This window comes from Taurulus bubalis, assembly GCF_910589615.1.
Source record: "Taurulus bubalis genome assembly, chromosome: 6".
Taxonomy (NCBI): domain Eukaryota; kingdom Metazoa; phylum Chordata; class Actinopteri; order Perciformes; family Cottidae; genus Taurulus; species Taurulus bubalis.
In genome coordinates this window covers 20,583,767-20,610,450 of record NC_136594.1, presented here as the reverse complement: position 1 = coordinate 20,610,450, position 26,684 = coordinate 20,583,767, and the positions used below count along the sequence as shown (strand labels likewise).

At 40.0% G+C, this 26,684-nt stretch overlaps 1 protein-coding gene across 1 annotated transcript in view; it reads right to left on the bottom strand.

Moving 5' to 3' along the window:
- Positions 1-14,777, bottom strand: part of LOC306737383 (dolichyl-diphosphooligosaccharide--protein glycosyltransferase subunit TUSC3) — a 34,954-nt gene extending 20,177 nt beyond the window's left edge. Inside the window, exons 1-5 of the mRNA XM_079219109.1 lie at positions 14,623-14,777; positions 10,795-10,912; positions 7,067-7,207; positions 3,990-4,130; positions 3,589-3,678 (exon numbers count right to left, since the gene is read on the bottom strand). Coding sequence (XP_079075235.1) covers positions 3,589-3,678; positions 3,990-4,130; positions 7,067-7,207; positions 10,795-10,912; positions 14,623-14,765 — 633 coding nt within the window. The 5' untranslated portion in view covers positions 14,766-14,777. The remainder of the gene's footprint in view (positions 1-3,588; positions 3,679-3,989; positions 4,131-7,066; positions 7,208-10,794; positions 10,913-14,622) is intronic.
- Positions 14,778-26,684: the final 11,907 nt, after the last annotated feature.

Here is a 26,684-nt window from a genome sequence, read left to right as displayed (position 1 = left end):
AAGGGAGGGAGGACATAAGTCAGAGATGGCGGCCATTCACAGAAGATCTAAAGAGGCTATCTCTGCAGCAACTTTGGTTGAGAGGCTACAAGAAAGCAATCTGGCCCTGAAGATGAAGAAAATGTGGTTGGGTTAAATAACGCATGTAAGACACTGGGGTTATCAATGAGGCTACTGCTGCTAAAGAGGAATGATTAAAGTTCGGCTATACGGCCTAGGAGGATGGGCCTGTAGGGGGGTTTAACAGGAAGTTATAGCATAATAAAGCCAGCCCTCAATGGGTTTGCATGCTATAATATCCCATAATAGGTTCACATACACTCAGTGGCCCCGTTATGTACACCAGTACAATTCAATGCAATCCAATATGACAGCTTTGCCATAACATCTATCTTTACAAACTCATAATGGTCAGTTTTTGGTGACGTTTTCGGAAATGTATGTATGTATTGGATTGCATTAGACTTTACAATTGTACCTAATAAGCATATGGGAGGGTAAACAATAAACATTTGTGAATGGAGTTTGTATAATCTTGAAATATGCACTGTGGCTGCCTATGCAATCTGCATCCAGGAGACAAATGTTGTCCATATGTATCCGCGATCTCATTCTTTCAGTCACTACCCAAAGCTCATGACCATAGGTGAAGGTCGGAACGTAGATGAATCCATCTCACGCTCTATTTTACTCTCACTCGTGGAGAAGACTCTGAGATATTTGAACTTCCTTGCTTGGGGTGGTGACTCTACTCCCAAGCCAGAGGATGCAATCCACACATTTCCGGCAGAGAACCATGGCCTCAGACTTGGAGTTACTGACTCTCACCCAGACTGTTTTAGACATGGCTGCAGACCGCTAGCTAAAGCTCAAGTTCTGAAGGTGCCACCCGCATTGGTCCTCTTGGATCTGAGGTTCGACAATCGGAGCCTCCTCTCCAGCACCCTGGAATAAACTTTCCTGGGGAGGCTGAGGCGTGTGATAATTGGAACACACTCTCCGGTCCCCCTTTTTAAAAATGGCAACCGCCACTCGACCGGTACTGTCCCCAACCTCCATGCGACACTGAAGAGACGCGTTAGCCAACACACCCAAAAAATGTCTTCATATTGTTGAAATCATTGCTAATAGTAATCATCAAACTATCATATTGCCCAGGTTTTAGGCTAAGCTTTGCTGTCTGTTCTGCAAATATAAAAAGCTAAAGTGTCTGGTGTGCATTACTATAAAGACCTGGATCCACACTTAAGTGGCACACCTTCTTTCATCAAAACAGTCAAAAGCGAGATGTAGTTCAGTCAGTTCACCTCCACTATCAACAAGTGGCACTTCTACTGTTGTTGTGATGAAAGGTTAGGAAGGTGGAAGATCTCCATCACTGTAAATACCATCTTTGAAGATAAAAAAGCGGAAACTACATAGTGTTGTAAGGGTGATTCTCAAATACGGTCCATTTTGTTGCAGTTTGCCACAATATGATTTGGGGAATGTCATTGCCTAGCTTTTCCGATATTCCTACTTCTCCCACTTGGCTTCAATGCCTTTTATCAGGACAAATATTCAAATAAGCAATGATATATACACAAAGGGGACTGCGGGTTTAAAGTGGAGTGGTTTTACAATATATAGGCAGCTGATTGGTAGTGAAGTTGGTAACCTCTGTCATATTGACAAAGGATACCATCAGTCATGGGATTCCTGGAAGGTACTTGAAAGATACAGCAAGTCAGTAAGATAACAAATCACCTTTCATTAACACTTCAGCATGCAGTGTCCTTCAGTGAATAGTCTAGACACATTTTAATTATACACTTTGCATTTGTTTGAGAAACGGCAATGGCTGTTTGTTATAAAAGTTGAACTTTCTGGGTAGAATAGTAGTCTAAAAACTGTCACAGTGCATACAATGTCCCCTCCACCAGCTTTTCATCCTTTCTACTCCTAACTGGTATAATTTGTTTTCTGCATGCTCAGTAATAAATCTAGTATGACCTGCTCACCTTTGCATTTGAATTAGATGCCTATGGCAATTGCTCCCCAAAGTTAGGGCATTCATTTTCTGTCTTTATCTAAATTGCTGTTTCGACACTTCGCTGTGTCAAAAGCTTTAATGGTGCTCTCATTGCTCTGCTCAGCTCATACTAAGCCAAGGAGAAGAGAGGAAGAGAGAACAGAAGCAGCATGCAGGCAGGAAAGGAGCTGACTGCACTTCATTCTTACGAAGACTATAACATTGTATGAAGGTGTGAAAGTGAGAGGAAGAAGGGAGGGCAAAGAGAAGAAAGGGAAGCAGTGGGAGCGAAACAAAGGGAGAGAACGGGAGCAGGTTGAAGGAGAAAGCAGGACGTTCTCAGATTTAGTGTGAAGAGTGTGATCGGTATTCTTTGTGTATTTGCACGATGTGACAATAGTCAAAGACGGAAACAAATAATATCTCTTGTATGAAAGTCCATGCATTTTTTTTAAATCAATTAGGATTTAAGTACTCTATATTCATCTCCAACAACATCAGCATCTCCGCCTGTAAATGATTGTCCTGGCAGAATAAAAGTGGTTCAGAATCAAAAAGGTGGCAAAGAGAGGGGAGTGGAGAGAAATAACAGGGGATGAGAGAGATGGGTGAAGGCTGGGAGCTACATAGGATGAGGGTGTAACCTATTTGTTGTCAAACAGGCTGAAAAATGACACAGAGCCAACAGAGCCTGACAAATAGAGTGCCCTGTACACAGAACAAGAGAGGGAAGAATGCCGTATGGAATAGAGGACGGGAGAAGGGGCAAGGCGGGGTTGTAATGCTTTTTTTGTCCTTTTCTTTTGACTCTCAGCCTCAGCCTCTGCATGAGCTGAGATGACTTTTCCTATGACCCATGCATCACTCACTGTGGAAGGGTTTGTTTGAGTGCGTGTTCAAATGTGCACGTCACGTATCAGACAACATAATATTGGAGACACATGATCATGTTTCTCTAAGGCAAAACTTCAGCCTATTCCTCTCTCACTCGTCCCATCGCCTTCCTCATTTTCTGAGTTTTTCTAATATTGTTATTTCAATTTCACACGTGAGTGAGCAAACCTAAATGACCAGCAGAAAGAAAGACAGAGCGAAAGACAAACAGAGAGAAAGACAAACGGAAAGAAAGGCAAGAAGAAAGAGAAAGAATTAAAGACCGACAGACACAAATAAATACACTTTATCAGCCCCTCTATCTCTCTCTCCTTGGTTTCAAGATGACTCGGACATGTCTATAAGGTAATATTAACACAATGATTGCTCCCAGATGTCCAGTAGCAGGTGGTAAAGGTACACCGTGTGTCTTACTTGGGGCCATCAGCCTTACAGATGTTCCTACCAATGATCTCATACAGACTCACTATCCACACCGTAAAACAGATCACTCTGAAGCCTTTCAATAGTGTTTTTTTCTGAAAACACACAAACCAATTGTAAAGAAGAAAAAAGAATGATAGAAAGCAAGAAAAAAAGGAGGACATCAAACAAGGAAAGGAAGGAAACAGGGAGGGGGTAACAAGGTTGAGGTTGGCTGAAGGACAGAAAGAAGGAATGAGAAATAAGGATGTGACTCTTACCACTTGTCCATTCTGGGGGTTTTTGTGGGCGTAGGGAGGACCTCTGATGTGATTCCACATCTGACCGGATGTCATCGCAAAAACTACACACTATGACATCGGGAGAGAGAGGGAGAACAAAGACAGACAGGAGAGTGTGTGAATTAAGCATGAAAAACATGTAACATCATCCTGATTTTTACAGAGTTTGTGAAATTAATGTGTTGTTACAACAGGCAGATCATTCTATTAATTAGGTGAGATTACTCCACTCAATTGGTTTCCAGAGCAGCTTCACTTGACTTGGTATGTCCCTGGCTTGTAAAGGTGGATCGTTTTGGCAGACCATATACAGTATTTAACTTCTCACGGTAGATTAAAAGGTTCCCACCTAAAACACATGATGTGTGTGTGTGTCTTACCAGTGCAGCCATAGCCCATCCAGTCTTGTTGTAAATGAATTCCAAGTTGTTCCTCCTCAGATACAACAGACCGCCGACTAGGGACACCAACAGAGCCAACGCAATAGTGCCAGAATAATTTGGAGGACGGAAGACACGGATCTGGAGGGACGGAGAGAGATGAGGAGCATATCAATTTTATGAGAAAATAATTAATTCATCCATTATCTTTGTGTCTATTCAGATACAGTATATATAAACATACATACATACATACATAGTAATACAATGATGGTTAGCAGCACCTTTTTAATAACTTAAATAAACAGGTTTCAAAAAAGGGATTTGCCAATCTCCCAATTATTTTCAAAATCAGAAACTTTTCTCTAACTGGAACGTGTTTAATCAGTGATAAACTGCATTGGGAAATGAAAATGAAGTTATAAACTAATGCTAGTAAAAACACTGTCAAATAAATGGCACATATGTTTTTATTTCAGACATTTTTCAGCAGAATTGTATTAACTAAAACAACTAGTGTCCAAGTAATTATGACAGCCTTTTGCTTTGTTACTTGTGTACGTTTCTCACTCTCTGTGTGTGTGTGTGTGTGTGTGTGTGTGTGTGTGTGTGTGTGTGTGTGTGTGTGTGTGTGTGTGTGTGTGTGTGTGTGTGCGCGCGCGTGTGGCCATGAAGCCAAACTGACAACATGCTGTGTTTGCTACGAACAGATGCAAGGGTAAAACGGTCCAATAGACAGAACACATGTGTGTCACCAACACCCATTATGTCACCGATGGAAATGTGTGTACCATCTGCTGCTGCTAAGCGTTACTGAATAAAAACTTCACGAGGCAGAGAAGGAGAAATAAAAGGAGATTTGGTAAAAGTCTCTGCCGCAGACTGTACGAGTTGGCAGCATAGCCTGAGACTTTGTATATGTGTATGAGAGAATATGAGACTGAGATATGTAAAGAGGCATCTCCTCCAAATGTACAAGGAACATGCAGTGGCACAATCTTTCCCTTTAACAAAAAATCTATATAGACTTAATTTAAAATGATTTTGCACAAAACATAAAACAGGCTTGTTTATAAATGATCAATAACAACACTATTTACTTTTAGTTCTTTTGAAGTTTTTTAAATTGCAGTACATTTAAACTGAGCTCTAATAATGTCAATGTATGTAATGAAGTCATTAGAAGTTGCATCCCTGTAAAGCTTTATTAGGCAGAACAGAACAGAAGAAGCTCCATTGGCTGCTGCCGTCTATAAATCTTCAATTTGCCAATCCTGCTTTTGACTTCAAAAGGTTGAAATAGAAAGCTCATTTCGATTTAGAATCAAAATTTCGACATGCCTAATAGGAACTACATGTAAACACTGACTTCTCTTCCCGATCATATTTGAATTCCTCCATCACACAAATTCTATTTAATATCTGACCTTTCTTTTTTTCCTTTTCTGTTCCGTTCTTAATTCATGTGGTTCAGTCTCATTGAAGTGCCTGAAAGCCAGCACTTTGAGTAAGTGCTTCCCATCGCCTTCACTGAAAAGCCGCTTTTTGAATCCAGATCCATCAGCAGGATGTCAGCAGTATGGCTGGACCCTATCTGCTGGTACTTGGCTGACAGGCTTTACAGGGAAGAATAAATTGTAGCCTGACTATTGAAAATGTTATTCCTCAGGTGCCAGCAACTTAAGCATCTAACACCCTCCTGTGATACAGTGTTCCTATGACATGGTCAATGTCGGATGCCTTCAGACCTACCTGTTTGGCACGACAACAAAAAAAGAAGCACCAATGGGTTTGCCCGTTTGGAGAGTTTTTTTTAAAAATAGTACTCCACAGATTTAGCATTGCACTCCCATAACATGCAGCACCGCTCCCCAAGACCTGTAAACAGACTTTGATGTTTAAACTTGGTAAAGTTACCTTTAAGGGCTGTATTAAAGCTGTCCATCAAACGGTGTCATTGACTACCCAACCCTACCAGGACCACCTTAAAAAGGTGCGTCTCTAACCACCTGCGAGCAGAATCTGATGCAGTTCATTTGAGGTGCAAAAGCGAAGCAACCCCGGTCAGAAGAGATATATATATATATATCTCTCTATCTATCTATCTCTATATATATATATATATATATATATATAGATATATATATATATATATATATATATATATATCTCTATCTATCTATCTCTATATATATATATATATATAAATCTATAGATATATATATATATATATCTATATATATATAGATATATAAATAGATATATATATCTATAGATATATATATCTATAGATATATATATATATATATATATATATATATATCTATAGATATATATATATATATATATCTATAGATATATATATATATATATATATATATATATATATATATATATATATATATATCTATAGATATATATATATATATATATATATATATATAGATATATATATATATATATATATATATCTATAGATATATATCTTCTGATATATCTATATCTATATATATATATAGATATATATCTATATATATATATATTTATATTATTTTACCATTAATTTAATGTTTTTAAAATATTTATTCTTGACAGTCAGGGAAACTGTCAAGGCTGAATATTATGATTTGTATAAGCAGTGTACATATGTATGTATTAGGACTGGTCAGTAAGATAAAACAATAATATAACAAAAAAAGTCACTCTTATTCTCTATAATGGATGCAGATGAATATACATGACCAGATACATACATGCATTATTGATTAAACACCTACACACAGCTCAATAGCTAACGAGGAAAATAAACAAAACTACAAAGACCTGATACAACTTGGTGGCCACAGGGCAACAACTCCAGGGGATATTTTGCAGCCACAGAGTAACCTTTGTGGCCATCGGGCCACGGCTATTGTTGAACCTTGTTATTCTTTGGAGAACAATTTCAGAAATATTTTTTGGAGATCGGCAATAGCTCAAAAGAAAATGCACACATGAACTATATTGGAGTTGTGAGTTTCCAACCGTACATGTTTTTGCAAATGAGTGCTCAATTCTTGCAAATGTGCGCGTGGTACCTGAACATCTGTGCGGTCTGCAATCCACTTGGCCAGCTGCTCTGAAGCAAAGCCAATCCTTTGCAGGTCAAACGTATCAGCTCTCTTGGGCTTTCCCTTCGCCGGAAAATGCATGAAGGTTGGAGCACTATTCATGTTCAACTAGAGAGAAAGAGGAAAAAGAGGGTGGGGCATGTCATGTTAATTTCATCTCGGAATTGCTGAACACACTAAGCAGCAGACCATCCAAAGATGAAGATATTTATCGCTCATCCTATCTTAACCGATTGATGTTGGGGCTCGTATCAAAGGTTCACCTCTTGACTGATTAGCATCATGTCTTTCAGTTAAGAATGCCTGATATTGTCTGGGCTTGCTATTTCTCTACTTTAGTAGTGCCTGTATGTAAGAATTACATTTTTCACATTTGTTTACATTTCAATTGGCGCAATAAACAACTGTTTCCTACAAGAAAGCATGTATTTATTACTTTGCGCTTGGAATGATGCAATTCCCTTGCTGCCTGCCTAACACAGTCATATTTGCATTTTTTTATAACTTCTAAGAACATTCAGCAGACAGCGAACAACCCAATGAATACAAGTATATCCCAGCTATGACATACATGTAGACACAGTATGCATTACAGCAGTGTGTCATTACAAAGCTAGAGCCAACACAAACACACACACACACACACACACACACACACACACACACACACACACACACACAGCTTTGTTAGGGAGTGATACCCAAAGTGGCATCTACAACTACAATTTAGGGCTGCACAAATAGATATGCATTATAATGTGGATGCTTTATTATGCAGAGCTATTCAGCTGTTAAAAACCTCCTACCAATGTCTGACCGGCTATATAGTTGCGCTATGCAGCTGCATTTGTTGAAAAATATAAACTATTGGGTCCCGATTGTATGTTGCAAATATTGAATAATCAAAAGGCTCGGCACAAGAATGGTGACAAAAAATACCCCATAAAAGATCATTAGACATAAGAAACTACATCTTGCTTTGCAATCATGCTATATGCTTCTCAGTGTTTTTGATTTGTGTAAGCTATTACAGTTAATAATGAAATAGTGGAGACATCTCCAATAATTCTATATTTGCAAAAATATATTCTTCTGTACAATTGCATTACTGTGTCACCTCTTCTATTCACACACACAGCTAAATAAAGACAACTAGAAGACATTTTCTTTCCTCTCTCCCTCAATGTTTCCATTCGATTTAACGCCTAATCCCAGGTCTCCCTACAACTATCAACAACAATAAATTCCACTAGTTCACTCGCCCGTTTTCTCCAGGACACCCGGGGGGGAATGGAGAGGAGTATGGAAATGAGAAGGGAAAAGAAGGGAAGACAGAAAGGAAAGGATAGTCGCAAGTTGTTTATCTCTGTTAGCTTGGAGTTTTGTTAGAGAGGAGCCAACCACACAGTGTTAAATGTAAATATGATTAGATGCATGTGTGCATGAAAACGTATGCATATAAATGTGAGAACATGTAAATGTACAGATATAAATGTCCATGAATTCAAACACAAAAGTGTGTTAGCATTCAAGCTAACACACTCATGCAAATATTAAGAGGAAAGAGAAAGAGGCTGGGAATGTAATTAAGTTGAAATTAAACTTCATAAGCCTATTTTTTTTCCTCATGACAAGAACAAAAGTCGACAATCCAAAAAGCCTGAAGAAAAAGTACGAAAGAAATATCAGGAAAGTCAGAGGGCAAGATTTAACAATTAAATCTATTAACGGTAAAACAAAAAAGTGTTTTTCAAAATAGCAAGTAGGAAGAAATAAAGGCACAATATGCTCAAAGGACACTGCCTTCACTGGATTACTTGGTCTAAAATAATCAAGATAAAGTAAAAAGACGCAAAACAAGGCTATTTCTAACTGAGAACATCTATTTAAAGTTCTAAGAGGATAAGTGTAGGATAAAAAAGGACAACTGGGAATTTACCTCTGTATTTTGTATCTTGTTCTGTATTTAGGGAAAAAAAGTGCTCGCAGACAGCAGCCATTTTATCTAACATTTCTGATATCAGAGAAGTCACACCTGAGAAAAAAACTGATGAACAAAGTGTTGTAGTTACAAAAATATCTCTAAAGTGAATAATACTTTGATACCACAGTACAAAGACATACACGTATTTTAAATAAACCTCTTATTTTTGTCTTTGTCCATCCGATTTGTGGGAGAGCCCAGCCATCGTTTCCATTTATGTTTCACAGCGTGAACACAACACACATTATTGTGTATCCACAGCGGCAAAGTGACAAACTCTCTGCCTCCCTGTCAAACTCTCCTGGAGACCATCAATGTCAACACAGCCGAGTCTGTAATCTGTGTCCGCTTGTCCACCTTTAGAAGTCATTGGATCAAAAGTTTAAAAAAATAAAACGCTGTTTTCAGGATATTTAACACTGTTTGAAGCAATATGTTTTATAATTATGGCAGGTGGGGTTTAAGTCGTCAATCACTTTCATCACAGTGGACCACCTCTACAGGCCAATACAATTAACAGGTAAATAATATGTTCTAGTTTATGGCAAAGTTATAAAACTACCTGAGATAACAAGCTGGAAAAATATTAAATATAGTGTGGGTGACTATAAAAATCTAACTTCCTACCCGCCTATATACTAAATAAGAAGAGAATATCAATAAATGAACCAGATTTAAAACGTTGGACCAATTCTTTCAAACCATTACATGGCGTTTATTATAACCCTTTTTCATGTTTGACTTCAAGGACACAAAAGTCAAAAGACATGGTCAAAAAAAGCAGAACAGAACATGGTGGGACTGTTTCTTTTGTGTGTGGAATGAAAGCAGCTCCCTCTATATCATACATGACTATTCAATGCCTCTGCTTGAGAGTGGTGTGTATACTGAGAGTTGTTTGTTGCTTTCTTGTTTGTCCCGTCTATGTGTCCATATCACACTGTGGTATTTCAGTGTGTATAAATACTTTCCCAGTGTATGCAAGGTATTGTTTGTACCTGCCCTTTGTGTGTGTGTCCTTGTGTTTTTCTGCCTTTGCAGGACGTTTTGTGTCATTGCGTTTTTGTGTGCATGTGCTTTTTGCCATTTTCTGTAAGGATTTATTTCAGGTTATAAGCTAAACAATTGCTGAAGTTCTGAAGCAACCACTAACAGACATAAACTAGTGGGTATATAAAAAAAGGACAGGACGGTCGGCCTTGTGTGGCAGCAAACTGTCTTTGTCCGACACCACAGTGTGAAGGAGGAGGGGGGGATTGGTGAAGGCAGAGAGATTTCTGTTCTCGTTTTTTTTTTTCCACTCACCCAGACCACCAACATATGGAGTTTTACGACCTACGGTCTGGTCTGCAGCTAGGAAATTACCGACAGCATTCTGGTAAATCCAATGATAAAAAAAATTCTATACCGACAGTAATTAGCCTTTGGTGTCAAATGTGTTTTCCTCGGCCTTGTAGCGTCGTCCCATAAACACACAAAATAACAAGCCAGCCGACTTCAAACAACTACGAACAAGGGACAGTGGTGTATTCAGTGGCTCCCACACTCCTGTGTGAATGTGTTTCATTAAAGCCATGTGTTGGGTGATGATGAGGGACCAACATATTGCTAGAGAACAAAAGAGGGCCGTTATGTGCAAGCAAGAGGGATGAGGAAGGGGATGGAGGGTGAAAAAGGAAGGATAGGAGGTGCAAGTGATAAAACTACTTACCTGTTGGAAAACATCCGCTCCCTCATCGTAGTCCACCACCGTGAAGAAGAGCTTGTTGGAAAATGCAGATGAGTAACGCCAAGAGTTTGCCAGGACCTGGTACTCCTCATTGGCCTGCCTATGAGAGAGAGGGAAGCAAAGAAATGTGAAAAGACGAAAGGAGTAAAAGATGGAACGTGGACACTGGATCCTTGGCAGTGTCTCTGTCTCCCTTCATCCAACAGCGGTCAACACGACATTGGAAGAGACATTTTCATCCCTCTCTTCCCCGAACCTTGTCATTTTGCTTCTTTAATGTTGAAACGCAGCCGAATGAAGATGTTGTTTTTACCAGCCATGGTCAGTCCAGTCTATCACTTTATCCTCCAACATGACAAGATAAACACTAAAATGCCAAGTGGCAGTCTCCTTTTTCTATTATCTCTCTCTTTCTTGCATGTCTCTGACATTAGCTATACGTCTCTCTCCATCCGCTGAAGTTCACTTTGACATAGTGTCTTATGTCAACTTCCTCTTGTGCTGGCTTTAATTAGTTAGGAAATTGTCTGTCAGGATGTGTTATGTGCGGTGGTGCTACATTGTTATCTTTGCGGCTAATGTTGAGTCTCTTTGAAGTGTCTACTGTTTCAGAAAGTCAGCGGAGATGAAGTTGGAAATCAGGCCAGCAGTGAGTACAGTGGGGCTCATCTCTCTTCCCTTTCTCATCCGTAAACACCAATTTGCTGGAGTTGTCAACGTGTCACTGAGATATGGTTTTAACTGTCCTAAGAGTCAATGCTATTTATTTATTTGTTTCTTTATTTACCTTCTGACAACTGTGCTAATGATGATTTTTCAGGATTTCTTTCTTTTATTAAGAAATAGAAATCATATAAAACAATAAATAAATAAATAAAGCAAACATTTAAACATTTTAATAAAAAATATATATATATATATATTTATAGTGAGAATGTAATATGTTAAGTTCTTTGCATCTTTCAACATAAGACACAATCATGTATACCTGGGTGTCTTACAGCAATGAAGAAAACAATATTATCTGGATTGTGTTTTTTTGGATTTTTCATTTAACATTATCGGAATATTAAAAGGGAATAAAAGATGTGTAACTTCTTTTAGAAGTTTAGAGGATTTTTTTGTATTCATGACCTGTATTCTTAAATATAGATGTATTACTGTAATAAATTAAACTTTGGCTTCCCAAACTTGAACTGATCATCGGGTTCACTGTTGAATGGGAAAATGCCTTTAAAGAAAATGTGATGTTAAACGTTTTCAGTTTGTTAATGTGTGTACCGTCTTATCTATGTGAGCATGACAACCAACCATTCACATCACATCATAGCAGATGTTTATGTCCATCAAAACAAATCAGCACTGAATACTGGGCTGAATATTCACTTTCTCTGCTATGGTGAAGAAGACACATTGAACTATATATATTTTTTTAAAGTGAATAATTAAACAAGCAAAGAGAGAAGTACATATGGCTGCCTTTTCCTTGCCTTTTAAAGAGCAAACAAAGAGAACACACTCATGAAAAGACAGCCAAGGCACCTAGGCTAAAGATACAGTGACACTACTTTTCTCGTTAGCAGTAACTAAGCAACAACGATCCAGCATCACTAGTCAAAAACATTTGGCCCCACAGAAACCTGCTCAAATTAAGCTATACATTAGAAAATAAATAACTGTGTAGAGTAGCCACCTTCCCAGTGAAAGAGAAGCCTGTTTTCTGAGTTTTATCCAGCAGAAAACTCTGTATGCTCCCTCTGAGTCTCCGTACTGCTGCGGACTTCTTTTTCCTGCACCCCCTATGGTCACGGGATAATTTTAATACCATCTGTCGTTGTGTAAAAATACTGGCTATCGATATGCTTACAAATCCCTGAGTGAAATAACTATGTACTATGGAACTGGGACAAAGCTGAAGAGTGATGCAGGTCTAACATCCATCCGTTATAACTCTTCTCTCTTTTTCTAATGATGAGATGCTATCGTGGTGTTAATAAGAGAATGCTTGGGAAATGGAGAGAGAGACAAACAAACAAGCTGAATGACAAAAACAGGAGAAGAATCAGACAGATGAAACTAGAAAAGGAATCAAACAAAGCAATAAGGGTGAATGAGAATCGGTTGACTTATTATATTAATAAGGAGTGTAATTTTGTATTAGGAGGAAGAGAAATTGCTTCTGAACAAATAAATAAACCAAGAACCTGTGTGTGTGTGTGTGTGTGTGTGTGTGTGTGTGTGTGTGTGTGTGTGTGTGTGTGTTGTATATGTAATTATTGTTGTACCAAGAAAGCAAGTTTGAATATAAAAGCATGGCATTGGCAGATAAATTAAAAAGAGACTTTGTTTGTCTGTGTGTAACGACTGTGACAATAATTTGAACATCCTTCCATTCTTTAAAAAAAAGAAAAGAACCACGTCGTATGCTTCCGTCAACAAGTCATGTTGCAGTTAAAATTCATCTCTGTCCAAAATGTCATCACTTCATAATTTTATCCTATAAGACATTTGTGTGAAGTTTCATAATTAACATCCCAAATGCTTTATCAGGTTACAGTGACCCTTGACCACCAAATCATACTTAGTACATCCAAGTTAGTAGAATCCAAGTGGTCACTTGTGCCACAATTTACAGAAAACCACTCAAGGTGTTGCTGACCGGACGGATGGACGGACGGACTTTAGGCACACACACAGAGACAGAGAGAGAGAGAGAGAGAGAGACAGAGACAGAGACAGAGACAGAGAGACCCAACGCCCTTTAAAAGGGCGTAAATATGCATGCAAAAAGGAAATCATCAGTCAAAATGTAATGAAAAACAATCAAAGCAAGCAAGAAACATTGAATTAAAAAAGGACAATGCTGACTGCAATTGAAAACGTTGGTTTTCTCTGTCTACATGTTGTGGGTAATCCAAATAGGATGTTTTGTACATTTTCACCGATGTATGAGGGTAGTGTGCATAGTTTCATATACAACATATATTTCTACAATAAATACAAGTATATTTGAATAACAATTGTATATTTCCTCCCGTGTTGACTACTGCTCATCATGCTGCAGTAATCTTAAATCCAGTATTTGAGACAGGATGACCTTAGACAACCAGGAACTGGTTCTCATGACTGTACTATCCAATGTCGCTTCCAGGACCACGGGCAGCTCCCCTTTTTGAAAGCCAGTGCTGTGTGCTGAGCTGTCCATGGTCCTGAAATACTGGGAAAGTTGTTTGATTCAAATTGGAATTTAAACAAACTTTAAGATACAAATGTAAATAAAACCTCTAATCTTGTATTAGCAGTTTGCCCCATTGCAATTCTGCTGCAAACATGATGCAATTCTGGTTTTGTAAATATAAATCAAAATGAAAGCTTGCTATTGGGATTTTTGAAAAATCTCCTCGTGCATTAAATGTTCTGAGTTTGCAATCAGGTAAGTAGGTCTTGTTGGCCCTGTTCTGTTGAATGTATTCATTTCCTTTGACAATACAGCCAGCTGGAGTCCCTTTGATCCAAATGTCAGCGTGACCCACAGGTTTTTGTTATGTAACGCTATTTTCTGTGTTTCCCCATGGTGTCTAAATCTATATGTGTATGTGGAAAAAGGGTACATGACTTATTAGATGAGTTCCACAACATTTTTTGCCTGTGTGCACGTGTGACTTGAGAGCTCACAGACTCTTCCACTGTGGGTGAAGTAGAGAGGCTGAAAAGGTAGGAATCATGCAGATTATGGCCTACATATCGGTCTTGTGTGTGTCTATATGTATGTGTGTGTGTGTGTGTGTGTGTGTGTGTGTGTGTGCATACCTGCAGACAGAACACTGCCTTTGAGGTTGCAGGGCAGTGAACATGACGATGACAGAGTAGTTCCTGGGTGGGGCCTTGACGAAGCGACGGAATTTGTCCCCGTTCATCCGGACGACCGAACGCCGAGAGGACCACTCCATCATCTGGTCAACCTTCTCTGACAGCATGTTCTGAACACACACACACACGGAAAAGGGCAGCGAGGACATTGCATACCATTAGGATTTTCAGATCCAAATAGAAACATTATCCCTGGGAGTTCAACAATGCTAAGCGACAGCAGATTCAAAATAAAGGCACTTAAATTATTTAAAATGTTAAAAACACTCAAACACATTCACATTTTAACATGGGAAGTGCATTTACTCAGTACATATAGTGCAGTACACTATTCATTTTATTCTGCTTCATACTTAACTGCAAGTACATATATAGTAGATTTTGCTGCATTTCACTTGTAATGGATTATACTATACTGTTGTATTGCTTCTTTTACTTTGATAAATGTGTCAATACTTCTCTCTCCCACCACTGCTCCGGTCATAGCCTGTATAAAGAAATTGACATTCTGGTGCACTACTATAAAATAACTCAATTATACCATCCGCGAATATCACCTTGGTTTAAAACGGGCAAAGTCTCTTAAATTCTGACATTCAAAACATCCAGTGACCGGCCAGGAGCCGTACTGTATCGGCTGGCTGCTTTGAAAGTCAAACACTGATCTACCTCAATGTGTTGCTGAATGCCAGTTACTAAATCTAAATTTTAATAGGTTTGACTTCTGGCCTGTTTTGACTAATGGGATCCAAACAAAGAATGTGGAATACAACAAACCTCACCGTTATTTACAGAAAAAGGAGCCCTGACTTAGCAATCTAGGTAAGTGTGTGTGTGTGTGTGTGTTACAGTTTTTGGTTGTGTGTGTGTGTGTGTGTGTGTGTGTGTGTGTGTGTGTGTGTGTGTGTGTGTGTGTGTGCATTGTAGGAGTGTGCTGCTGATTAAATCCAGTCGGGCTTAGCCGAAAGGTCACAACAGAGTCAGCGTCGGAACACAGCGCCAAAGGTACAACAACAACAACAACGCAGCATACAGCAGCTGGTACCTTCGCAAGATGCGTAGCTTAAATGCTTATAAGAGCAAACTCATATGGTGGGCTGCGGTCTCCTTGGTGCCGTGTGTGTGCCTTCAAATGTGCTGCAGTGTTAGTTCTCAGCAGGACACTGCTTAGCACCTACCAGCATCGCCTTTGCCAGACTTGAGCTCTGAACTCATGACTGAGGAAATACCGAGACAGCAGATGAAACAATTGTTGTTTTCCTTCTGCTGATCAAACTGTATGCACGGGAGGCATATTTCAATTTGGCCAGAAAAGCTACATATATGCCGAGGGTTTGCCATGCATTTTTCATTAAAGACTTGCACCTCATCTGAAAACAGATACAGAGAAACTACCTAACTGCAAATGGTAATAGTATTGAAAGTTAAATCGTTCTTCTTCTTTTTACTCAAAGAGCATTGTAGTTTGATATAAATGGCGTGCTTTAGGTTGAAAAAAACATTCTTTTAAGTGTTAGTCGTGATATTATTGACTTTTGTCTGTTGAATTTGCTCTCAGCAGCTTTTCTACCAATCAGAAAGGCCGTACATCTGGGAAAAGACTAAATGTATCAACCCCCCTTGAAACAGATTGAGTGAAGCATGAACCTGCCTTTGATAGTGAATTCACTTTAAAATGGCGAAGCATGTTATTTGAGCCTGTTCTCAAAGTTATGTGAAACATGTACTTCTGGAGGAAGTCCTTTCTTGACTGACAAAATAATACTTGAAACAAAAAAAAAGGTTTTACGCTGAGCTTGCTCTATTTTACTTGACCAGTAACTGGCATGGCTGTGACTTGTGAATTTATTTTTAAAATATATGGCCACTGGGCAACAAGGGAACCACGCAATGCATACTTCTTGCTCGCAATTGCCAGCCGACATGTGCATGCAAGTCTGGTTCTGCAGCAGATAGAGTGACAGGCCTTCAGTGGCTGCACTCTTTCAAAATCTCCAATGAGTTTACTCCGGTTCCAAGGAGTAACGCATCATGGTGGCAGCGTCCAAGGCCACTCCATGTACAGCAACTCTTCGATATCCCTCTTTCTACACAGTCGTTTGCTAGTATTGGCTCAAGTAGGCAGTTAAATATTTAGGACTGCGTCTCACTCCTACTGCTAATCAGACTCTCTCACTCTCTCACCTGTGTGCGCACACACACACACACACACACACACACACACACACACACACACACACACACACACACACACACACACACACACGATAATAGGCTTGGCTTCAGACACGAAGCACAGCTGTAGACTAAAACTCTCAAGTACACTGCCTGGAGACAAGATCGACAAAGACAAACAAAAACGAAAAAGTGGAAGAGATAAAGAAGAGAGAGAGAGAGAGAGAGAGAGAGAGAGAGAGAGAAAAGACACAATGTTTCTGCTGTACCGCTTGTTCACTTCAGACAATGCAATACACACTCCAGCGTTAATGAGCCATGTTTAATGAGAGATGAGATTCAGTAAAAGAGCACAAGGATTAAAACAAGTGCGCAAACACACACAGACACACAAGGGTGTGCACGTCCAGAGGAGGTTCAAAATGCTTCTTGAACACCTTTGCTGTTTTTGCCTTTAATTTATCTAGCAAGCTTTTGCCCTTGTGCATTCAGCCCCAAAAGGAGAGCTGTCAGTCCTGGATGCCAATCATACTAGCAGTAATGATGCACTTCCTTACTCATGACACACACACACACACACACACACACACACACACACACACACTCGTCTCAACATCCAAAAACACTTGTTCAAACTAACATGTGTAACACGGGTACGCTCGGTCTGAAAAGGCACTTCTTTAAACGCCTTTTGTTTCCCAACCAACAAGAATCAACTTGTGCAAAGGTTGTTGTGGCAATTCTGTCTGCCAACAAAGCATTAAAGAACTAAAAGAAAACTAAAATCCGACCTCATAAAAAAGGGGGAAATATAAATAAAGGAACTGTCATGAATGATAATAGACGTCTCAAATAACCGGTCACTCTTTGTTTGAGCTTACGTTGGTTGAGAGTTCGCAGTGATCATTATTGTCTGTATCAAGACAAAATGATGCCTGTAAACTACAAAGTAGTTAAATACACTCCAAAGGAGCAGTGCGTGCACAGAGCTATTTAAACACCTTATGTTAGACCTTCAAGTGACTCCCACACATCACTGTTATGGCTCCCTACTTGACTTGAGCCACACACACACATACGTACAATACATAAGCACTCCAAACAGCCTAGGACCATTAAAAACATTTATTTTCTACCCCGCTGAGCACAGAGGGCACTAATATGAATCACATCTAGTGTGTGTGGTGTGTGTATGTAGTGTGTAGTGTGTAGTGTGTGGTGTGTGTGTGTGAGAATAAGAAGCAGAAATGGTGAGCAGATATCCTGCTTTATCCATCTGATTTTCTGTTACTCACTCCATGTATGTCATAACAACCCCCCTCCCTCTCCCCCCCTACACACACACACACACACACACACACACAATAGGTCACAGGGTATGCAGCAGACTGTGGTCTAGATTTCTCTCCATATCTGTTTTCCCATCCTTACGTTTTCAGCTCTCCTGTTTCATTTTCCTATTAGCGTCTTTTCAGCAACTCCCTGTCCTCTCCACATTTCTTGCAAGTCACTACGGCAAGCTGAGAACCGCATATCATCGCTAAATAAAGAATAAAAGACTGAGCATATTTTTTATTTCTTTTTAAGAGAAACATTCTTGCAAGCAGAACATCCTCAAACTGAGAGAAGGAGATGATGAGAGCTAAGAAGTGGAAGAGGAAAAAGCCCTCCGAGGAGAGCGAAAGGAAAAAAATAGAAACTGATGAGGATAAAAGCAGAGTGAGGAAAAGAAATGATGAGGGAAGTGAAAATAGGCGACAGGGGAGATGACACATGGAATGTAAGGCAGAACTGACTCATGCACTGATGACCACACGGCAAGAGGTCTGGAAAGAAGACAGTTAGTTTATCAGGCAGCCAGTTATTCAATCAAGCGGACACTCGGCCAGCCAGCCAGCCCACAAACTGTCAACCCATCAGTCCCTCAGCCAGTCGGGTGACCAGTCAGTCAGTTCATTTATTTAGTGAGCAAATCAGCTCAATGGTTAAATCGGTAAGTTGATGTCAGTCAGTCACTCAAAGAATCCGTTAGTGTATTAAGCAGGCACTCAGGTGATTAGTTAGTTTGTCTGTTAATTAGCTGAGTCGCTCAACCAAGTAATTAGTCGACTAAGTACTTTAAAAGCTGACATGCACTAGAGCAGAGGCAAATCACGCTTGCTGACACATCACAATCACGTATTTAAAACATCTGTGCAGACACGGAACCCAAACTTATTTGCAGAGCTGAACCACGCTGTGGAGGGTCACCCCAGACCACCTTTAAAAAGGGCCGTGAGCTAATCAGTGGGGCACGCTCACATGCGCTGAACGCGGGGCGGGGCCGGCTATACGTCAACAAGGCAGGGAGGAGACGGCATTCTCTTGTCAGGTATAGACATAACTCCACGAAATCTTTACCTGGCAAATAGTTGGTCGCAGTGTTTAATGCTCTGTATATTCTTGTAGTTACTAGATGGGGATGGCCATGATTTCCGCAGCCAGAGATGTGATCTGCAAACCTTCCCCATGAAAAGCCAAACGCATTTGTTCAAACCACAATCCCCTGCTCTGAGCGGTCTAAACAGAGGTCTATTGTGAGTGAATGGGCCTTGGCCATCATGCTCCTACACTTCCTCCAATTCTCCATTGAAAGGGGATTACTGGAAATTGGCTTGGTATAACAAAGCTCTCTCTCTCCCTCCCCCTCTCCCTCTCCCTCCCTCTCTCTCTCTCTCTCTCTCTCTCTCCCTCCCTCTCCCTCTCCCTCTCTCTATCCCTCCCTCTCCCTCCCTCCACAGGGATTCAGGGCAATTTGAAAGGGCATTTTAAAATCTGTTTAAAACAGGGTTCTTATTATTATATAAAAAACAGTTTTTAATAGCACTTATAGCACTTTGTAGTTTGGCTTTCTTGAAGACATTTTACTTTCTTGATTCTTGTTGTTCCGAGTTTGTACTCATGGTTGAATGCACTTATTGTAAGTCGCTTTGTGTTATGATGTTGGTTTGTTTGGTGTCCTGTTTTATTGTGAAGTCCTTGTCTTGTGTGTCCTCCGTGTTCCCTGTACTTCCTGCTCCTGTGATTATCCGTGATTGTCTGTCTGCCCTGTTCTCTGATTGTGTATTCCCTTCACCTGTGCTGCCCTCATTGTTTCCACCTGTGCCTCGTTATCTTATATTTAAACCCTGTTTGTCTCCTGTCTCCTTGTACTGTGTTTTCCCCGTCTGTTACCCCTGTTGGATGTCCCGTGAGTTGAACTGTGTCTTACCCCTTGTTCCCCTGTTCCGTTCCTCTGTCCGTGTCTCTGCTCGTGTGTGTAAGCCTGTTCTTGTTTTTTTGTTATGCCTACCAACCTCTCATTAGTTTAGTTTTTTGGACAATAAAGTTACTTTTAATCGTTGCAACGGCATTTGGATCCACTCTTTCTTAGCAGAACTTGACAGCTTTGAATAAAAGCGTATTATATATATATATTTTTTATTGTATAGATTCTTTTTGTGGACCTATTTATACACTATCGTCAAACAACGTATTCTGATAGGACGCTATATTGATACTTGTGCACAGCCCTAGCGCACACACATGTACCATGGACACTCGGGAGGACACACCGAATGACTGGGGAGGGGAAAGCAACATTACTCAGAATATGTCTTTACAGAAACAGAAAGGAGAGATTAAACGAAAAAAAGAGGGTAACAGAGGTTATAGAGCGGGGATGAAGAGAAGAGCTACGTGGAGACTGAAGGAGCGCAAGAGAGGGAGCAGCGATGATGTCAATGCGTTTGTTTGCTAGCAGACCACACACACGCACTTCGGTGGTGGTGGTGAGGGAATCCAGTTAATAAAAGGTGGCAGATGGTGTGACGTAAGCTCACGCAGCATCACATATGTTGAGAGGGAGTCTGTTGGAGTCACTTTGCCTGTCAGCTATTGTTTTCATCTCACCTCGGTTGAATCAGACCAGCATGCTTTCATAGTGGCAGCTCCATATTTGTCAGCCTGTAATCTGCGGTTTCCAGAAATTCCGTGACTTGTCGGTGAAGGGGTTGAGGGTGGGGATTTGTCAGCTTATCTACCCAATAACAATTATTTGAAATAAATGCATTTTCTCCCTGCTTTTGTCCACGCGTCTTCCCATCCGTCACCCTCTAGTGATTTTATTTTATTTTTTTATCTTTCCCCTATTAGCGCCAGAGGTTGTGTCACCCTCCGTGATGCTTATAGAATATCTTAAGCTTTGTCTGCCTCTTTTTTCCTTTTCTTTTTTTCAGTTGCTCTCTAAACCCCCCGAGGCACTTGACATTTTAAATCTTCTGTCATTTCTTTTCGGGTGTCTGTTACGTATTGTGTCGTTGTTGGTTTAGGGTGTCTACGAGTTTCATCAAGTTAACTTTTCATTTTTTAGACTGTTTAAATGCCATTTAGGAGGAGTAATAAGACTAATGTCAAAGCTATGAGAGCGATTAAAACACAATGGGGTTTGGTTGTGGGTGGCTGGGTTAAATTCCCACATTCATCACATTATAAGAGAATTTAATTAAGGCCACAAACTAAATTAAGCCCTGAAAGATGTCTGCACTGGAGACCATTCTGAGCCCTAAATTAGGATAACACATTTTAACGCAAAATTACAGCTTTTTTTTCGTTCTTTTATATTTCTAGAGTTACTGCCCGTTAGTTTATTTTTTACTTTTATTGCCGATTTCCATCTATAAGGCCTGTTGTGGAGGAAGAGAAGAGCATTGCTCCTTCACCTTCCCCAGAGAAACATATGGGAGGATATTTTAACAAACACTGTATAAAGTGGTCTAACTACACCCAGAGCATTAATCCCAGTAATTTAAAGCATCAACAAATAGTGATCCATTCTACTTACATTCTATCAGTCACAGAGTAGGAGGAGAATGCAAAGGAGGATTGTTTATTCACTCTGCTTGACCTCTTCTCACCCCTTCTTTCCCCTATATTTTTCTTTTCCCTGTCCTTGCAGATATCATTTCTCTGGGGAAGCACAGAGCTCCAATTGGGTTACGGGGCATCACTGCAGTTTGATTTTGTTATAAAGGCATCCTAATAAAAACTGGGGATGGACACACAGGGCAAGGGGCCAGTCCTACTGTAAAAACAATAGGGAGTCAACTCGAGCGCTCAGGGAGCACATGGTGACTACAGTCAAAATGAACCCAAGAGATGGAAGAATGGAGAAATGGAGGAGAAGAAAGTAAATGAAAAAAAAATTGAGAGAGACAAATAGAGAAGCAGAAAGGGAAACAATGATAGATTATACATTAAGGCGACGTAGTTGAGACATTAAAACAGCAGATTATGATGACAGAGCTCCGACATGCCGCGATTGTATACGTCTGCATTGTAATACACCATTCAAAGAGTTTAATACCGTACACGACTAAACATGAGTGGCTGCGAATTGGTAAAACAAATCACGGCAACAGAGTTGACGCCGTTTCTTCTGGTGCCACCTGGGCAATGACGTGTGACGGTTGAGAAAGTATTTCAAACGTGTTTATCAATGCACAAATATGGAGAAGTCTTGATGCCTGTTTTTGCGAGGGCTGTGTGTGTGTGTGTGTGTGTGTGTGTGTGTGTGTGTGTGTGTGTGTGTGTGTGTCACAAACCCAACGTTCGCCCTGGCACCAACAACCGGACAAGCATCACAATTACATTGCTGTCATGATCCCAGAACGCAAACAAACAGAATGGTTTTCCTTATGTTTTTCTTAGTAGGCATAACCATGTGATAAAGGCAGCGTGAGATAATCTGCAAAAACAAATCTGTGTAAATTAGTTTGCTCGAGGTTTTACATTTTTCATTCGTTGGGGGGGATTTTATAAAATATTACAGCAGTCAACATCAGGTAATAATTTGTTTAAAAAAACCTGGCATCACAGGATTTATAAAAATAAAAAAAAGGGGAATTTAAATTCCCGCAGGGACTGGGCAGAAACATCTCTGCATGGAAGGGAGGAACTGGAGGAGACCCTTTTTTTTCTGCACAGCAAAGCAGGCAGAGGAACAGGAAACAATGGGAGGCCATGTTTCAGCCTCACAAGGCTGAGAAAGTGGAGACACATTTATTGGATTAACTGTCTTTCAACCCAGAGGAAGTAATATTCCTTTGTGGGGTAAGGTAGTTGACTTTAAAAGAGTAACTTTTGTAATTCAGGTTGAAACTTAAACAATCACACTTTAGAAAGCACCGACAGCATCCAGTGTTAAACTTTTCTGCCCTTGGTAAAATAAATGAAGAAAACAATCAAAACCAACTTCAGATACAAAAGAAAAATCTATTTTCTTGCTTGAAAACTAGTGGGAATGTTTATAAAAAAGACTTGAGATAACATAAATGGAGCCCTAGAGTTGTGCTGGTTGCAGCAGTGTGTTGAAAAGAACACAAAGCCTCTATGTGGGCTCGTTCATCTCCCGACACACGAGTTATTCATCACGATGTATGGGACATGATGCCATTGAGCCTTTATATGCCTTATTATATTATATATTTACTTTAGCTCTGAAAGAAAAAGAAAAAACTTTTCACGACTTGTTGCTCAAGGCTGTGCATGTTCGGGGTCGCACTCTCACCGTGGCTGTGTGCAAAATTGTTATCTGACCGCATTAAGTGCTTCAAACGTGTGTGTGTATTATGTGATCAATAGATTCAGGCATAAAGAGTTCACTTGCTTAGTGATTTTGATAGCGCGGGTCAGCTGTGGGTGGTCTGATGGCTTCGTTAAGCACTGCAGAAAAAAGAGGAACAGCTTGATGCACCGCCACATACTTTTTAAACCGTCTTACATCAAATTAGAAAGAAAAATATACTCAAAGACTTCCGTCAAGGATGTTACGAGCTATGAAAGGGTGTGTGTGTGTGTATACGCATGGGCTTCATCTATGAACCGTGTGAGAGGATTTAAGCAATTAAAAGGGCATAATTAGCATATGATGCCCTAGGAGTGCACAGCGGGAGGGGATGGGGAGGAAAGTTTGTCACAAAGACACATTCAGTAACCCGTAATGAAGTATAAATTGTGAGGTAATACTTGGGTGAAAATTACCTCAATACTGGAGTTATCTGACACACACTGGGGGTTGAGTTTATTAGAGCACTAATCTAGCCAAACCAAGTCGCCGCTAGATAATCCCTATCACAGACAAGTAGCAAAGTCAAAATTAGATATTTAAAAATATTATAATTACTCAGAACGCTTCACAAGCTTTGCACCAGTCGGTTCATTGTGAGGGCTTTATTGTGAAGGGTCTGTAGCAATGTTCCCTCTAATTTTTTTCAGCACTGAGCAAATCTTTTTTTTTCTGAGCGCACATTTCAGCACTGCAATTCGCAACCACGCGATCTGCCGAAAATGACCATAGGGGATTCAAAGAGATGACAGAAAATGCATCAATATGTATACAAGGTTGATATTTATTCAATATCCTTTATAATGGCTGGACTTTGATGGTGTTTTACCCGTCAGTTTAGTTGAACTTAAAGGATCTTTGTTGAACTTCAAGGGGAGGTTATGACTGCTTCACTGGTTATGACTGATAATGATATATATAAAAAATAAAAGTATCAAAGGTTTTAGTCATTTCTCAGCAGATGCAACATTTAAGTGGAACTGCATTGAAAGAAAAATGCTAATGCAGTGCTTAACAATAATTATAAGCCTAATAAATTGACATGGTGTCATTTTTCCTAAAGGTAGCCTATATAAACAATTTAATAACTTCATATTCTTCATATTTAAATATGTCTGAAAGTTTCTTTCTGGAGTTTTTTCTGGAGCACCTGCTCTGCCTTTCTTTTCGCCATGGTAGCCTATAACTGCTGGAGCAGGGCCCGGCAAGAGGAGCCTAAACAGCGCCGGCCCGAGCTCATGTGGCGCTCTGGGCGAGCTTCACTCCTGGCGCCCGGAGGAAGACAGCGGGGGGCGGGGGGTGCTAACGGAGGCAGAGCGCTAGCAGAGGTACAGAGAGCGCATGTCGAGAAACGGGACACTGATTGGCCAAGAAGACTCGACACGTCACATCAAAGATCGTATTATTGAGAAGATGGCTCACTCCTATCTCAGAGACACTGGCGCAAGCAATATTTTTAAACCCTGAAAAAAAATCGTTTGTGCGGTCAGAAAAATATGGAAGCCCGTTTCCGCCGCACAAAAAAAAAAGATGAAAAAAAATAAAAATAATTCAATAAATCTCATAATTATGCGGTAATAAAGTCAAAATTATGAGATAAAGTCATAATAATGAGATAAAAGTCGAAATTATGAGATAAAAAGTCATAATTATGAGAAAAAGTCAAAATTATGAGAGTCATAATTATGAGATAATAAAGTCGAAATTATGAGATAAAAAGTCATAATTATGAGAAAAAGTCATAATGAGATAAAAAGTCATAACAATGAGATAGAAAGTCAAAATTATGAGATAGTAAGTGCGCATGCGCTTCAGTGACGTTGGCTTTTCTCCTTCCTGTTATCTGCGCTGTCTTCACAAGTCTCTTCATCCCCTCGCCGGTCTAACCATGCAAACGATATGCAAGCGTCACTGTTGACGTTTTAGCTCAACAAATAATAGCATTGCTATTAATGTAGCTGTTGCATGTGTTTCTCAAAGAGGCTACCGGTACAACAGCCCTTTAATCAAGATGTGTCATCACAGCCGTGGTGTCCTACTATCTATGGGGTGCCTAGGTCATGAGCGTGGCGGAGAGAGAGAGGTGGCATGTGTTGCTGCCTGTGCAGATTTACCGGGAGCGGAGACTGAAGGACGTTAAGAAAACGTTTAACGGTGTTGTTGACCGTTATTGGCGGAGCCTACGGCCCACAGTAGCCTGTGTTCTGTCCCCGAATAAACCACACAATGAGCAAGATAATGTCTCGTAGCTTTCCTGACCAAGGCTCGCTACAATATGCTTGAGACTCACTGTTGTTCTTCATTCTCTAAATGGTATTATGTTAACACACTTCACCGCAAAGCGCCTGTCTAAACGACAGAGGACAACTCGGTGCGTTACCTTTCAACATACTGCATTAGTGTTAGCTAGGATGATTCACAGCTACACAGGTCATGAGACCTTCACTGACCTCCTGAACTCAGTAATTGCAATAACCAATCTTAACTATAACTTCTTCCTGTAAACACTTCCTGCATGCAGCCCCTTAGTGTACGGAGGTAGAGATTGTTTGCACCCTGTGGACCTGGAGAAGGTTCAAGTCTGCCTTGAAGAGTGTGTGTTTAAGGATTCCCTGTGATGAAGATATGTTCCATATCTGTGTGGACCTAATGTCAGAGTATAATCTGAAATTAACAGGAGGTCAGTGAAGTTCTCATGACCTTCGTAGCCGTGAGCTGCCTGTGGCGAGTTACCGAGAGCGGAGTTTGAGGGACGTTAAGACAACGTTTAACGGTGTTGACTGTTCTTGGCGGAGGCTGCGGCCACACAATGAGCAAGATAACGTATCGTAGCTTTCCTGCTTTTACCGGTAGCCTCTTTGAGAAACACATGCAACAGCTACATTAATAGTAATGCTATTATTTGTTGAGCTAAAACGTCAACAATGACGCTTGCATATCGTTTGCATGGTTAGACCGGCGAGGGGATGAAGAGACTTGTGAAGACAGCGCAGAAAACAGGAAGGAGAAAAGCCAACGTCACTGAAGCGCATGCGCACTTACTATCTCATACTTTCGACTTTCTATCTCATAATTTCGACTTTTTATCTCATAATTACAACTTTTTATCTCATAATTACAACTTTTTATCTCATAATAATGACTTTTTATCTCATAATTATGACTTTTTATCTCATTATTATGA